Source organism: Petaurus breviceps, unplaced genomic scaffold (genome assembly GCF_028583685.1).
Source record: "Petaurus breviceps papuanus isolate PSGF00001 unplaced genomic scaffold, PetGlider_PUasm1.0 37, whole genome shotgun sequence".
Classification (NCBI taxonomy): domain Eukaryota; kingdom Metazoa; phylum Chordata; class Mammalia; order Diprotodontia; family Petauridae; genus Petaurus; species Petaurus breviceps.
The window spans coordinates 20,740,016-20,752,740 of record NW_027186296.1 but is presented as its reverse complement, the minus strand read 5'-3'; the positions used below and the strand labels follow the sequence as shown (position 1 = coordinate 20,752,740).

Sequence of the window (12,725 nt, the reverse complement as noted above, 5' to 3'; positions counted from 1 at the left end):
CGGCCAGGTGTTTCTGGGTGGGTGCTAAGTGTCTGAGCCCGGGATTCGATCTCCAGGTCAGTCTGACACTGGAGCCGGTGCTCTTACTCGCTGTGCTACCTGGCCGCCCCACGATTTCATTTCTTAAATATGAGTATAGAACTATATCAAATTCATAGAAATAAGAGCCATTCTCCAAATAATAAATGGTCAAAGGAAAAAAGTTTTCAGAAGAAATCAAAGCTACCTATAGTCATGTGAAAAAAAAATGTTCTAAATCATTATTGATTAGAGAAATGCAAATTAAAAGAACTCTGGGGATACCACCTCATACCAATCAAAAACAAATGCTGGAGGGAGAAAAAGGCACACTAATGGATTGTTGGTAGAGTAGTGAACTGGTCCAACCACTGAGATGAACAATTTGGAACTACGTCTAAAGGTCTATAAAACTGTGCATACCCTCTGACCCAATAGTACCACTAGCAGGTCTATATCCCAAAGAGATCAAAGAAAAAGGAAAAGGATCTATATGTACAAAAATAGTTACAGTAGTTCTTTTTGTGGTGCCAAAGAATTGGAAATTGAGGGGATGTTCATCAATTGGGGAATGGATGAACAACTTGTGGTATATGATTGTGATGGACTGCTACAAGAAATGACAAGGCGGGCTGGCTTCAGAAAAACATAATAAGACCTGATGCAAAGTGAAATGAGAAGAGCTGGGACATCACTGGGCACAGAAAGAGCAACACTGTAATGACGATCAGCTGTGAAAGATCCAGCTACTTTGATCAATACAATGACCCAAATACAATTCCAAAGGACTCATGATGAAAAAATGCTATTCTCCTCCAGAGAGAACTGATGAACTCTAAGTGCAAATTAAAGTCTAATTTTCTCACCTTCTTTATTTTTCTTTCTTTCTTTTTTAATAATGGCTAATACAGAAATGTTCATATTGCTTGCCTTCTCACTGGGTGCAGGGGGGAGTGGGAGGAAGGGAGAGAATCTGGAACTCAAAATTTAAAAAGAATGTCAAAAATGAATAATAAAAGAAAAATATAACAGGAGAACTTTATTCAGCAATCTTCTTATTATCAGCTCAGAAATGAACAAGAAAGTGGGCTGGATTGTATTCAGGAAATATGACAGTGCTTTTATGACTCCAGGCTTTTCCTGGGAACAAAAATAAAACCCAACTTTCTAACACAAATAATTCTGGTGGTATTGTACTTTATGACTGGAATAGCAGAATACCATAATCTCCAAAGAGTCAAAATTGTAAGTCACCTGATTGACCTATACCTAAAAGAAGGGGGGTATGGCAGGGTGCTTCACTGGTATCTATATGATGTTAAGAAATCTAGAGGATTCTTAGTATATTAGGAGGATCCTTTGTAGAGGATTTATGGCAGGACAAAGACAAAAGCTGCATAAGATTAAAAAGCATTGAAGGAGTTTTGATCTGTTGGAGAAAGTGAATATGCTGATGAGATGCAGATCTGTCAGAATATTAATGAAGTAACAATTGGGCTAACTAGAGAGGGGAGAGAAAATAGGTAAAGCAACCAACATTATTTCTTTTTTTTTTTTTAAAGCAATTGGGGTTAAGTAACTTGCTCAAGGTTACACGGCCAGTTATTTCTAGGTGTGGTGGTAAGTATCTGAGCCCAGATTCCGATCCCAGGTCATCCCGATTCTGGGGCCAGTGCTCTTACTCGCTGTGCTACCTGGCTGCCCCCCAACATTATTTCTTTAAGTTTAGCATTTTAAAAATAAGAATGAGGATTAAAAGTACTCTGTGTGTATGTATATATACATATATATGTGCATACGCACACACAATTACAAATATAGTGATCCATGTGAATTATCCCAGTTTTATATGTTTCTCCTCATTTAATATTCATGCTAGGTTTAGGATAAGTTCTTTAAAAGAAAAAAAAAGTTAATATCAGATAAGAAAGATGATGTAAGTTTAAGCTGCATTAAAAAAGACACCATGTCCAAAATGAACATTCTGCCCTGATCAGACAATGCCTGGTGTGTTACATTCAATTCTGAGCACAAAATTTTAGGAAAAACATGTATTGGAGCATGTCCAGAAAAGGAACAACCAAAATGGTCCATTTCACCACAAGAGAACACTGAGAACAAGAATATTTAGCCTGGGGAAGACTTTGGGGGTCAGGTGAAGAGAAAAAGAGACACTATCTCATGTAAAAGAAGACTTCTACTTTGTCTCAGAGGGCAGAAGGAAGAGCAATGGGCATTGAGTTACAAAGATGCAAGTTTAGGGTTGATGAGGAGGGAATAGAGGGGCCTACCTGATAATTACAACTTTTCAAAAGTAGAATGAGCTATCTTGGGAAGTGGCAAGCTCTTCCACAGTAAAAGTCTTCAAGCAAAGGCAGGATGAGTCCTTGTCAAGTATGTTTTAGAAAGGATTCCTATTCAGTTATTAATTGGACTAGACAGTCTCTGAGGCCCTTCCAACTTTTAAGATTCTATGATTTTTCTTTTAGAACAAAATATAAACCTAATATGGGTTCCCCACAATGGTTCCATCTTGCCCTTCAAGCCTTCTTTCACATTACTTCCCTTTTTAAAAGATGATATCTAGCCAAAATACACTACTACTACTAGCTGTTCCTCAAATTCAACATTCCTGCCTCTATGAATGTGCAGTGTCTGTTCCTCATACTGGGATGAATTGCTTCCTCAATGTTGCCCTTCAGAATCCTTCCTCTTCCTTCAAGACACAGATCAGAAGCCACACCCCACATGTAGTCTTCCCTAAGCCCCCAGCAGAAACTATCCTCTCATCAAATTTTCCTACTCTGAGTAGAACTCTACAACTCCATCACTTTCCCTCTTGTGAATACTGTTACCCCTCTACCACTCAAGGCAGAAAATTAAGTTCCGCATGGACAAGAATTATCTTGTTTTTCATCTTTGTGGTCCTACTGTCTTGCATGCAGCAGACTCTTTTTTGTTGTTTTTTTATTCTGAACCTTTCAACCAAAAGTGAACATTTGTATACACAAACATAAAAAGAGAACTTGATATGAAATCATGAATTTCTATGGCAGGATTTTTTTTAAAAGGTAGTAACAAATTCAACATACTACTTTTAAAACAGTAATGCATGTTTGTGCTTCCTTCTGGTCTCTTTTTTTACATTAAAAAAATGTTTCAATATCCTTTTTCTTCTTGACATCCCTATTGTTAGCTCCTTTCTCACCAACGAACCCCTGAAATTTAAAATAGAAAAACCTTAAAAACAAATAAACTGAGTCAAGCAAAACAAATCCACATAGTAACTATGTCTAAAAATGTTATGATTCTTTCTCCACCTTGAGTCCATCACCTTTCAGTCAATAAGTAGGTAACACACTTCATTATAAGTCTCTATCTTTTGCCTTTCAGAATATTATATCCCCAAATTTCTTCTTGCTTATAGTAGAAATAGATCTTGTGGGATCCTGATGGCCATTCCTTTGTACTTAAATAGATTTTTTTTCTTGAGGTTTGAAGTATTTTTTCTGTGACCTAGCAGCTCTGGATTTTGACCATGACACTCCTGAGACTTCTCCTTTTGGGATTTCTCTTAGGAGGAGTCTTTCTATTTTAGTCTTTTAGTGAAGTCTTTCTATTTTTACTTTGCTCTCTGGTCCTAACAAAGCAAGGCAGCTTTAATTTATGATTTCGTGGAATATAGTGTACAGATTTTTTTAAATCATGGTTTTCAGGGAGTTTGATGATTCTTAATTTAACTCTGTTTTGGTCTATTTCCCTGGTTAGCTGGTTTTGGTACTGTATATCTTATATTATGGCATATTTTTCAATCTTTTGATTTTTTTCTAATGTTTCTCATCTTATGAAATAGTTCTTGCTCTCAAGGAACTTATACTCTAATAGAAAAATTTTAAATCAAAACACATAATTACAGAGGAAAGTAATCTTAGAGGATATAGTACTAGCAGCTGAGAGATAAGGAAAGGCTTCTGGAGAAGGTAGTGTTTTAGTTGAGTCTTAAAAGAAGCCAAGGATTCTAATAGTTGAAAGTTGAGAGGAAGAGGATTCCATGCACTGGGAACAACTAGTCCAAAGGCATTGACTGAGACAGAAGACGGAGTGTTGTGTTAAAGGAACAGCAAATAAAAATGTATGGCTGGACTGCAGAGATGGGTGGGTTGGAATAAAATGTTGAGTTCAAATTTTTCTACTATACCATAGTAGGCCTATGTGACTCTATGATAATATCTGTTTTACCTTCATTTGTTTAAGAGAGTATATTAGAAGTATAGAGGGAATGGAGAGAAAAGACAATAGTATTTAGGAAACATAAGCCAAGACCAAGAAAAATGAGATGCAAAAAATGACAGGGAGAAAAGGAAAAATAAAGGAAGGATAAAGAAGAAAAAAGAGGAAGGAACAAGTGAGGAAATGGGAGAAATAAGAAAAAGTTTATATTCAAAACTATGTTAATAAGGTTTTTTCTATTTCCTTTTGTGTCTTTTTAAAGTTTTATCTCATTTCCTGCTTGGGTGGTAAGACACAAATGTAAATAGATAAATTATTAAGGAACAAAAGTTATTTTGCATACACAGTTGTACAATGTTTATTTTTATAAAATACTTCATATTAATGTTTGTCTCATTTAATTTCTATCTGTTAGAATGTCATTCTTCCTAATCTTTGTGAGCCTGTGAATCTGTATTCAATTACTTTGTATGGAATATGTATAGACTTTTATGCAGAAAAATAATACCTGTGTAAATTTGCTTGTGAAAGTCATTTGATTTCTTTGTACCTCAGTTTCCTAATCTGAAAAATAATGTTCCTTTTGACACCAAATTCTTTAACAAATGTAATACTAAAACGTTTAGAAAATGAAGTGTTTTGTCTAGATAACTGAAATTTTCCAAATAACTGATCTTTTTTCATCCCTTTTTTTTCCAAGCCAAACTGTATCCAGATTTATTAAAGATACTTTTCATAAACAATCATGGTAATTCAGGCAGGACATGGGCTACGATCTGCAACAACAACTTTCAAACTCCCCTCCTCCATGGACTACCAAAAACATAAAGTCACTATAAAACCCAATGCAGAGTCTTTATTTTATACTTTAAACAGGGAGAGTTTAGAGTGGGGGTGGACACTTTCACAATGAGCGTATGTTGTTTAACAACTTTTCATGAGCCTACCCTGACTTTGAGGAAATGAAATGAAAACTGCAGAATTCTTAATTGGAAAAGATCCCCAATATGAAAGGAACTTCGGCTCTTTTGGGGAGGCCTTATCAGGGCCATAATTCAAGCCCAGATCACCTGAAAGACTGGTATCCAACACAATTGATTTGGGGATAGGAGAAAGGAGGGACGTAGGGGCAGGTCCTGATAGGCCCCTGGGTTTGGAGGAGTCAAGTTGATGTTTATGGCAGACAGGGAAGAAGTACAAATTTTCGAAGTTATCCACTCCTAGCCCCACCAGACAAGCTGAGGGTATCAGTGTTCATATCCATGTATCTGGAGGCTGTGTGTGTGTGAACCTCCTCTTGGTATTAGAGAGAAGTCCTCTCAAAAACCAGAAGGGGAAGATATCCCCATCCATTTCAGCCCAACTTCTGAGACATCCTATCTGTAATATCTGCCCCATCCCCCCAAAACAACAACAAAGTGTTCTGTGTGCTAACAACATAGCTTAAAAAAATTAAACAAAATTCTGCATTTTTATAAAACTTGATAAAAAAATAGTTTTTTAAGCTGTACAGTCACCAGAAGTACACAGTTATCAAAAATTCACACAATTCGCTTGGCATCTCCTGCACCTTCAGCTTTCTGTGCCTGGTCTGTTTTGGCAACTGCAAGCCCGGCACTCTAACCACTGTACCACCTAACTGCCCCTTTATGATGATAGAATTTATATACTTGAGTTGGCCTTGGGCTAATGTTTTAAAATACTGGGACATCTCAGGAAGAGATATAAAAGGGAGGCATAGACACAAACAGAAAGACAATGAACATTTAATCACAATTACATCCCAATATACAACAGCATTGAAAACTGACTGGCTCACAAAGCTACATTTCTTTTTTTACCTCTCTATCCTAATGCCCATGGCTAGGATGACAATTCTGCAGATTTCTTTTTGGAAGACATGGCCTCCTAACTCCTTCTCTGGTGTAGTATTAGATTAGAACCATATTAGAAGAGTCTTTTGCCTATATAAAGCGGAAACAATGAAAAATAATCCTAACTTCTATTTCTTTTCTTTTTTTTTTTTCACTAATCTGGTTGGTCCAGAATTTAGATTATATGCTATGCAAAGGAAAGGTAATTTTGAGTTTCACTCAATGATAAACATTTGTGGCAGTGCCAGTCTCGTGGCAACACAGTGAGATGTTGTAGTGAAAAAGGAGAGCTGCTTAACTTCTCTAGTCCTTGTTTCTTCAGCTATAAAATAAGTGAGCTGGACTAGCAGATGATCTTTAAGGTCTCTTCCAACTCTATGTGCGTATCATTCTATGATTCAAAGGTACCTGGGTCAAAAACTGTTAACCTGGTTCACATCAGATAGTGATTTTGAAAAAATTAGTATCTTAGCAAACTCTACTTCCTCTTTGGCACAAACAGGTTTGGATTTTTGCCATACATTTAAATGGGCTATTATACAAACAACAATCCTGACTACTTTTACTGACTACTATTTTATAGTTAAAGAAATACTACTGAACAGTTTTTAGCAAGTATCATAGCATTGTTTTTCTTTCATTTCTTTTCTTTCTTTTTTTGGAGGGGGGAAGGTAGGGCAATTGGGGTTAAGTGACTTGCCCAAGCTCATACAGCTAGTAAGTGTTAAGTGTCTGAGGCCGGATTTGAACTCTCATCTTCCTGACTCCAGGATCTACCTCCAGTGCTCTATTCACTGCGCCACCTAACCACCCCTTCTTTAATTCCTTGTTGTACACCCTATACACACTTTTTTTCCCCTAAAGACAGTTATTACTATTTTTTTTCTGTCCCAAATACAAAGGTTAATTTCAATGCATCAAGGTTTTTCTTCACATAACCTGCTTGCTGATTTATTAAATAAATTTCCAATTCCTTCTATCTTTCTTTCCTTTGTACCTCTTCTTTTTTTCAATATCTCACCCCTCTTTTTTAAACTTTATCCCTTTTGAAGTATGCCTAGAATACAAGCCATAGGGTCAGGTTAGTCATTACATTTTTTATATATGGAGATGGTGTTGAAGGTGATTAATCTTTCTCTGTTGTGGGTCTAACTGTCCAGATTAATACATAAGAGCCACTTTTCTAGACCAAATACACATAAAAACAATGGCTCTTTGGTGTGTGGCTATAGCATAATTTGAAACTCTGCCTTCTCTTTTTTTCCCCCCAAAAGTGTCATGCCATCTCTAACTATGGAATGCCAAGCTGGTCTTGTGGCTTCCCAACCACACAAAGCTATGCCAGAATGTATAAAGAGGTTACTGAATGCTACTGACAAGGATAAGATTTGGGGAGTTAGTGAGATAACAAGATAGGCAACAAGAGCTGTTCTCTACTTTTGCAACTGCTACTCCAAGTCCCTATCTCTTCTATACCACACTGTGATATTTTGAGAAAGAAATATAATAAGGTGGAATGTGGGGTCTGGAAAGTTTAATAAATGCTTAAATGGCTCATATACAGATGCAAAATTAGGCGATTCAGTTTGCCACTTTAAAGTATCGAATACTTTAATGAAAGCTGATTATAGTACCCAAAAAGCCAGAAAGACAGTTAAGACCCAAAAGAAAAATTTAAAGGAAGCTAGAAGCTGAAAGTCTTAGCTGACTTCATGTACAAGAATAATTATCATATGGAAGATAAAAACAAGATAAAATGAAATAGGTTTAAACTTCCTGCAATGATTATCATCAAATGGGAAACTAAGGTACCCAGAAAGTTGAGAAATATTCTTCCAAGGAAGTCTAACAAAAAACAAACAATAGTTTAAAATGCCTTTGTAGAAGGACTGGATTTAAGAGTAAGTCTTTTATATCCTAAGCTACTCTATCAATTTGTAAATCTGCTTTGACACAAATAAGAAATTGCTATAAGCAGAAAACCAAGAACAGATAAAATGTAAATGATACTTGTACTACATATCTCACATAGTTGTAAGGATCAAATTTTATATATATACATACACAATACAAACTCATATACATATATACACATAGACACTCATACACATACATATATACACACATACACACATATATACATATAAACACATATATATATAAAATCATATAAAGTCCTTTGTAACTATAAAGCACTATAAACATGTTTGGTCATGGGGGTATTATTTAGTTATTTCAGTCTTGTCTGCTCTTTATGACCCAATTTGGGGTTTTCTTGGCAGAGATACTGGCATAATTTGCCATTCCCTTCTCCAGCTCATTTTGCAGATATGGAAACTGAGGCAAACAGACTTACCCAGGGTCATACAACTAGTAAGTGTCTGAGGCTGGATTTGAAGTTAGGTCTTCTTGACTCTAGATTCTATCCACTACACCACCTAGCTGCTCTCATATTGTGAAGTGGTATTATTATTATAATTATCACCACCACTATAAAGAATGTTATCATAAATCATAGTTTATAAGATTGTTAAGTTCCTTAGGGTAGAGATTGTATCTTATCTGTCTCCCAGCACAATGATCTGCATACAGTAAGCCACTAGATGGTAAATCATAGCATATGGAGCTAGAAGAGATTTTAAGAATCAGTCAGTCTAACTATCCATTTCATTATCCATTTTTTAGGGGAGAAGGCAAGGCAATTGGGGTTAAGTGACTTGCCCAAGGTTACACAGCTAAGTAAATGTGTCAAGTGTCTGAGGCCAAATTTGAACTCAAGTCCTCTTGACTCCAGGGCCAGTGTTCTATTCACTGGGCCACCTAGCTGCTCCCAATTCATTAATTATGAGGCCAAGAGAGGGAAACTAATGTATCCAAGGTTATTTAAGTACTAAACTGGCAAAACTGTGGATGCAAACTCAGATCTTTTTAATCCCAGATAGCATGCTATTTCCACTAAGCACTTATTTATTTTGTCATCACAATCCTGTGAGATAAATAGGTAGTACAAATACTACTGTGTCCCCGTTTTATAGATGAGAAAATTGAAGCTCCATAAATTTAAGCAGCTATTATGTGGAAGAGTTACAATCTGAACCCAGGTTTTCAAGATCAAGTGCTCTTTTGCCACACTATGTTGACCACAAAAACCACACTGCAAACAATTATTATAGCACAGAAAATCTCACTTAACTTAAACTAATTAGGACAAATTTCTTTACCAAATTGGTGAAGAATTTGTTACTGGGTTAAAAAATTCCAATTGATTTTCTTTCTCTTTTTTTTTTTTTAAAGCAATCGGGGTTAAGTTAACTTGCTCAAGGTTACACAGCCAGTTATTTCTGGGTGTAGTGCTGAGTATCTGAGCCCAGATTTGATCCCCAGGTCATCCTGACACTGGAGCCGGTGCTCTTACTTGCTGAGCCACCTGGCCACCCCTAAGCAATTGGGGTTAAGTAACTTGCTCAAGGTTACACAGCCAGGTGTTTCTGGGTGGGTGCTGAGTGTCTGAGCCTGGGATTCGATCCCCAGGTCATCCCGACACTGGAGCTGGTGCTGCCACTCGCTGTGCCAGCTGGCCACCTTTAAAACAACCAATTAATTTAACTCTAAAGTCTGAATTCCTCCATATGTACCAAAAAAAAAAGTTCCATCAAAGAAATAATTATAATGCCCTTGATTTACCTTTTTTCTCTCCGGTGAAAGGTACAAAGTCTTCCCTGTCTTTATGTTCCAATGCTTCCTTCTCCAAATATGAAAGCAGATGTTCTCTGTCAAAAGGTCCTGTAGCATTCTTAGTAGTCTGATTTTTTTGCCGGTAGCCTGCAGGTAGAAGTGCATTCTATCCAAAAAGTAAAAAAGAATCATTACAATGGCAATTTACATTTAGATCACACATAAATCAGACTATTTTGATTATGTGAAAATATCTTTCATTCATAAAGAGGTACTATGTGAGGTCAGTGATTTTATAAATGTAAATGAATCTATCATTTAAACAAAAACAGTGTATGACACAGCAATATCACAGTATCAACATGAAATATTCTATATCATGACCTATGACAACAAATTTCAAAGCTCTTCAACTAAAACTACAAAAAATAGTTTAGCTAGACAGAATTTATTAGTCAGTAATTCATTCTTTTATAGAACATGCTTTAGTGACTTAAAATATCAGGCTTTAGTTTCATATCCTTTTGACATTAAACAAGATGAATTTTCTTGATATCTAAAATGACTTAGAAAAATACTTCAAACACTAAAAACACTTCAAGGATCTATTTCCCCAATGTAGGTACTTCTATGCTTAATGCACAACAAGGTCTTTACACTTTGGTTGAGTCTTCTAGAGCAGGAATGGTTGTAAAAGTTGACTATACTGCAGTCAAATCAATGTAGTAATGAATTTCTCTGAACTTGGCTAGGCTGGTCCTTGGATAACAGGCAGAATCCATACCCACACCTCATACCTTTACAACTTTGTAGAAGTTTTCAGAGTTTGAACTTTCACTGAAAGCCCTGAAGCACCTAAGATTCACCTCCACTCCATGAGATATTGGAGGAAGATTAGAGGAAGATATTTTTTAACATGCACAAAAGGAATGCTGTATGTGGGGTCCCAACTAGAGAAAAGACATAAAATACAGTATTAAGTAAAAAGCCATAAAAATTTAAATTCTGTGAAAGGTAGAAGCCCAGACCTGGTGACCTGTTAAAAATCATAACCGAGACAGAGTCATAACTTAAGCTACAACCTATGAAAGCTGTAAAAAGAATATCGTGACTCATATGTGACCCTGTCATGATCAATATACAAACTTATGTTTGGACATAACATTGACTTAATGCCCAAACTCATTACTAAGCAGAAAACCAAAAATATCCCGTAATCAGTAGTGATATACTCTCTGGCTCCTCCTCTCTTGGTCTGTTTTCTATAATTATCACGTGGATTTTTGGGTTTCTTTTGCAGGGATCCACTGAACTGTGGCAGCTGCCACAGATTGCCCCTGTTTTGTAAGTATGCACAATGACTGATTAAACTACTACCTATAATTAATCTGGTGATCCTTGGCCTCTTCCTTTGTTATCAAAAAGAATACCCATGGGGGCAGCTAGGTGGCGCAGTGAATAGAGCATCGGCCCTGGAGTCAGGAGGACCTGAGTTCAAATCCCACCTCAGACACTTGATACACTTACTAGCTGTGTGACCTTGGGCAAGTCAGTTACCCCCAATTTCCCTTCCTTCCCCCCTGCAAAACTAAAAACAAAACAAAACACCCACAGTTACAAAGGAGGTACAGGATTCCCCAGCCAGTCAAGAAGAGCTTTCTTTTCACTGCAATAGGATTTTGTTGCAAAAAATATTTAAATGATATACCAAGCCATTTGTTTTTGTTTTGAGTAAATGTACTGTTGTGCTTGGTAACAGGGTCCAAAAAGACTTCAACAGGTAGGAACAATGGGTACTTTAATGCAGATAAATGTGAACTCCTGCATTTAGGTTCAAAAAATCAACCACACCAAATTGAGAATAGGAAGCTGCCTCCAACTTCAATGTATGACAACAGTGTGGTTTTTACTTTCAATAAAGCTATTGCAATTTTACACTACAATTTAGAGAACTCCAGAACAAGACAAGAAACAATATCACTACTCTCTGTACTGGTCAGACCACTTTTCCATTCTCTTTTGGTCACCATATTTTAAGAGACACACCTAAACAATGAAATACATTCAGAGAAGAGAGACCCAGATGGTATGAAGACCCACACTTATACTAAGGAAATTCTGAAGGCTTTGGATATGTAAGCTTGAAGACAAAATAGCTTAGGGAGGATATGATGGTCATCTCCAAATACGTGAAGGGCCATTATGTAGAAAAGTAATTAGTCACATTCTACATAGATTCGGTGGAAAGACTAGGGTAGAAGTTATTTAGGAAAGTTTCAACAATACTTCCTAACAATTAGGACTATCTGAAAATGGAATGGACTGTCTCATATCCAGGTGTTCAAACAAAGGCCAGAGGACCATATTTATTGGGGATAGACACAGTGGATACAGCATTAGACCTGTAGCCAGGAAGTTCAAATCTAGCCTTGGATGCTTACTAGCTATATCAATGCACAAGTTTAATTCTTTTAACTTATATTCTCTGTGCTTAAGTTGCCTCTTCTGTAGAATGGGATATTAATATTATCTAGACAGTATTTATAAAATAAAATAAACTTTAGTTTGGGGGCAAGTAGGTGGCATAGTAGATAGAGTGCTGGGTCTAAAATTAGGAAAATCTGATTTCAAATCTGGCCTGAGATACTTATTAGCTGTATGACCCTGGGTAAGTCATTTCAACCTGTTTACCTCAATTTCCTCATCAGTAAAATAAGCTGGACAAGGAAATGGCAAACTACTTCATTATCTTTGTCAATAAAACCCTAAATGGGGTCATGAAGAGTTAGACATGACTGAAATGATTCAGTAACAACAATTTATAAAGCACTTTGCAGATCTTACAACACTATATAAATGCTAGTTATTGTTATTATATTATAGAGGGCATTCACATTTTGGACCAGATGATCACTATGGCTCCTTTTA

The 12,725-nt window shown here is 36.4% G+C and overlaps 1 protein-coding gene and 1 long non-coding RNA gene across 2 annotated transcripts in view; one reads left to right on the top strand and one right to left on the bottom strand.

Moving 5' to 3' along the window:
- The window catches only part of TMOD3 (tropomodulin 3), an 81,498-nt gene that overhangs the window by 39,648 nt on the left and 29,125 nt on the right, over positions 1-12,725 (bottom strand). The window contains exon 3 of the mRNA XM_069098059.1: positions 9,807-9,963. Within this exon, the coding sequence (XP_068954160.1) occupies positions 9,807-9,963 (157 nt within the window). The remainder of the gene's footprint in view (positions 1-9,806; positions 9,964-12,725) is intronic.
- On the top strand, positions 3,244-6,807 carry LOC138169000 (uncharacterized). The gene is made up of 2 exons (XR_011170248.1): positions 3,244-5,136; positions 5,208-6,807. It is a non-coding gene; the product is annotated as an uncharacterized lncRNA (long non-coding RNA).